This window comes from Hordeum vulgare, chromosome 4H, assembly GCF_904849725.1.
Source record: "Hordeum vulgare subsp. vulgare chromosome 4H, MorexV3_pseudomolecules_assembly, whole genome shotgun sequence".
NCBI lineage: Eukaryota > Viridiplantae > Streptophyta > Magnoliopsida > Poales > Poaceae > Hordeum > Hordeum vulgare.
In genome coordinates this window covers 435,917,490-435,920,446 of record NC_058521.1, presented here as the reverse complement: position 1 = coordinate 435,920,446, position 2,957 = coordinate 435,917,490, and the positions used below count along the sequence as shown (strand labels likewise).

General features: G+C 51.3%; 1 protein-coding gene across 1 annotated transcript; it reads left to right on the top strand.

The window, feature by feature from the left end:
• The first annotated feature begins 141 nt into the window (after nt 1-141).
• LOC123446570 lies at nt 142-1,067 on the top strand. Its single transcript, XM_045123143.1, has one exon. The coding sequence runs from the start codon at nt 314-316 to the stop codon at nt 917-919; it is 606 nt and encodes a 201-aa protein (XP_044979078.1). The 5' UTR covers nt 142-313; the 3' UTR covers nt 920-1,067.
• Nucleotides 1,068-2,957: the final 1,890 nt, after the last annotated feature.

Sequence of the window (2,957 nt, the reverse complement as noted above, 5' to 3'; positions counted from 1 at the left end):
CCGGGCCCCACACGCCATGACTGCAATCATCCGCTGCTGCTCCAGCGTATGCCAACTGCCACGCAAGATGCAGGTAACTGACGCGCTCGCTTCTCTTCGCTCCCGCTCCCGCCTCAGGACACAAGGCAAAGCATCCCAGCCGATCGAGCTCCCTATTTATGCAGCGCGCCCCGCCACACTCATCCCATCACCAACTTTCTCAACCGAACAAACCTCCATAGCAAAAGCAAAAGCAAAAGCAAAGAGCGGAGCAGCTACACAGCCCTCGCGATCATTTTGCTGAATCCACGGCACGCATATAAACATAAACGCAATGGCGGCGCCGGCGATGTTTCCTAAGGCGACGAGGAAGGCCACCGTTGGCGGCCGGCGCGCGTGGCGGCTGCTGCGGCTGGCGGTGCTCTGGGCGCGGAAGGGGAGCGCGGCGCAGAGCCTCCGCCTGCTCAAGACGCTGCGGCACAGCCGCGTCGGCGGCGGGCGCGACGACCGGCTGCGCTACGGCGAGCGGGAGTTCTCCATCGACGAGACGCCGGCGTTCCGGTTCCGCACCCCCTCCGCGCGCGTGCTCCGCTTCATCCCCTGTATCGCGCCCTCCGTCCCGGACACCCCCGGCGTCTACGGCGATGACCGCTACTTCTTCTGCGACGACCGCGAGCGGGACGCGAGCTGCGCCCGGGACTTGTACGATGACCAGCCGAGCGAGTGCGGCCTGGAGAGCTTCGACAATGGCGCGGACGAGCGCGCGATGATGGAGGCGAGCGTCGCCGTCGGCTCATCGGGGGCCGTGGAGGGCGGCGAGGATGCCGGGGTGGACGTGAAGGCGGACGAGTTCATCGCAAAGTTCTACGCGCAGATGAAGCTGCAGCGCCAAATCTCGTGGCTGCAATACAACGAGATGATGGAAAGGAGCGTCTGCTAGAACAATAGTGTTAAGGTTGTTTGTTTGAATCATCAAAATCTTGAGTTTTGGGTTCGTCCATGTCAATTGCAAGTTAGATAAACACAAAATACAGTAAACCGTACTTGTACACAGATATATATATGTGCATATATTTCTCTTGATTTCATTCAGATGAGTGCAGTTTGATTGGTCACATTGTGTTAAGAAATTAGGCACAATTTCCATGATTAATTCCAGAATATAAAGCATGACGATAGCAACTACTAACATGTGAAACTCTATCATACTAGATGCAGGAGACAACATGAATAGCAGCAAGACCGTGTAGCAAAACATGTACGCATCTAACATGTTCATCAGGCTAACGAGAACACGACGCACGTACCGAACGTTTGTAGAGGAAGCAGATGTGTTCGGTGCAGACGCGTTGTTGACGATGACGTTGGCGATGATGGGACGAAGTAGACGACGTTTGAGGCGGCGGTACGCAGCACCGCCCGACTTGCTTGGTAGACGACCCGTTGTGGAAGCAGCGTGCAGTCGCGCAAAGCGCTTCCCAAAAACCTAATTCGCCTTCTCCCGTACAGGATCACAAAGGCGACTGGTTTCGGAGACCTGCTCTCCCGTTCGCCGTTGGACGCCGGCGCTCGGGATGAGGTAGACTACGATGGCGGCGCAAGTTGTGAGACGAGGCAAAACCCTAGATGGTTTTCGGTGCGTCTTTGGCCGACCCCGATAAGCTGTATATATACGAGGACCAAGGTCGGTTCCGTGTCGCGATCACGTCTCAAACCGACTTGGTTTCCAAGTCGTATACTTACCGGACAAGTAATTAACTTGTCTGCCAAGACATAAAAAATAAAACGGCAAAAGGTAGCCGCGCCCCCGCAAGGCATCGGACCGGATTTTGGCGGACCATTCACGCATACGCCCGAGCCAGGCGAGGCGAGGCGAGGCGAGCGCGCGCGTGTGGTTCTCTCCTTTCTCTTCTCAACACACACTTAGAGTAGTGGGGAGAACTCACTATATAAAGAGGTCCAACACTTCCTCCACTAGCGGTATGGGACTGAACTTTAGCACCACCACACCACCACTTGCCATTTTATTCATGGGCTCAAATTGAGATTTCAGAATTTTGTACATGGGCCAAGCCCATTCAATTCTAACAATCCCCCACCAGATCTCAAATATCCATTTAGAGATTTACCTTGTCTCTCCACTTGTTTAATATACGAGTGTTTCAGCAGAGACTGTTAAGTTGAACTTCTGCCTAGAACTTTAAGCTACATCCATCCACAACTTGACAATGGACTATGCCTTGAATTGCTAGTTTTGTGTGAACAGGTTTCACTCGAAGTCTTAACCAGTACCTGGCTGCTAGTAGGCTACCCCGCGGTTTGGAGCATATACATCGTACTCCCTGGTCTCTTCGTGAGCTTACTAGAGATTACCCAAATCTCATAGATTGCGACGTTTTACAATCGGAGCTCATATAGGTGTGTTCTTTCAAGATTGTTCTGTAGGACAACATCTTTGCTATAATAGCCAATAGAATCACATTAAGGCATGTTGCCAACCTGCCTAACAGTACTTATGCCTTACAGCTCTGAGAGTTTTGCATCTTCGCTTAGAGACGGTCACTTATTACTCTCCTCTGTTAAACAATAGCTTGTTCTTCCCAGGTCCTAATTCAGGGGATCTCCGATCACAAAGGTTGGGTTACTACTATGGTGTAACGTCTATGGGTCTCATACCCATCTCCCTAGATGCACTATCTATCACATTGCGTGATAGTCCCTTTGTAAAAGGATCTGTCAGGTTTTTGTCTGTTTGAATATACATAACAGTTATTACTCCGGAGTTTCTCAACTTCCTGACATATTTTAAACGTCTCTCCACGTGTCTTGATGACTTCGCGTTATCCTTAGAATTATTCACTTTAGCGATAACCGTTTGGTTGTCACAATTCATAAGAATAGCCGGTACAGGTTTTTCAACCACAAGCAAATCCATCAAGAGTTCACGCAGCAATTCTGCCTCTACAGTGGTTGTGTCT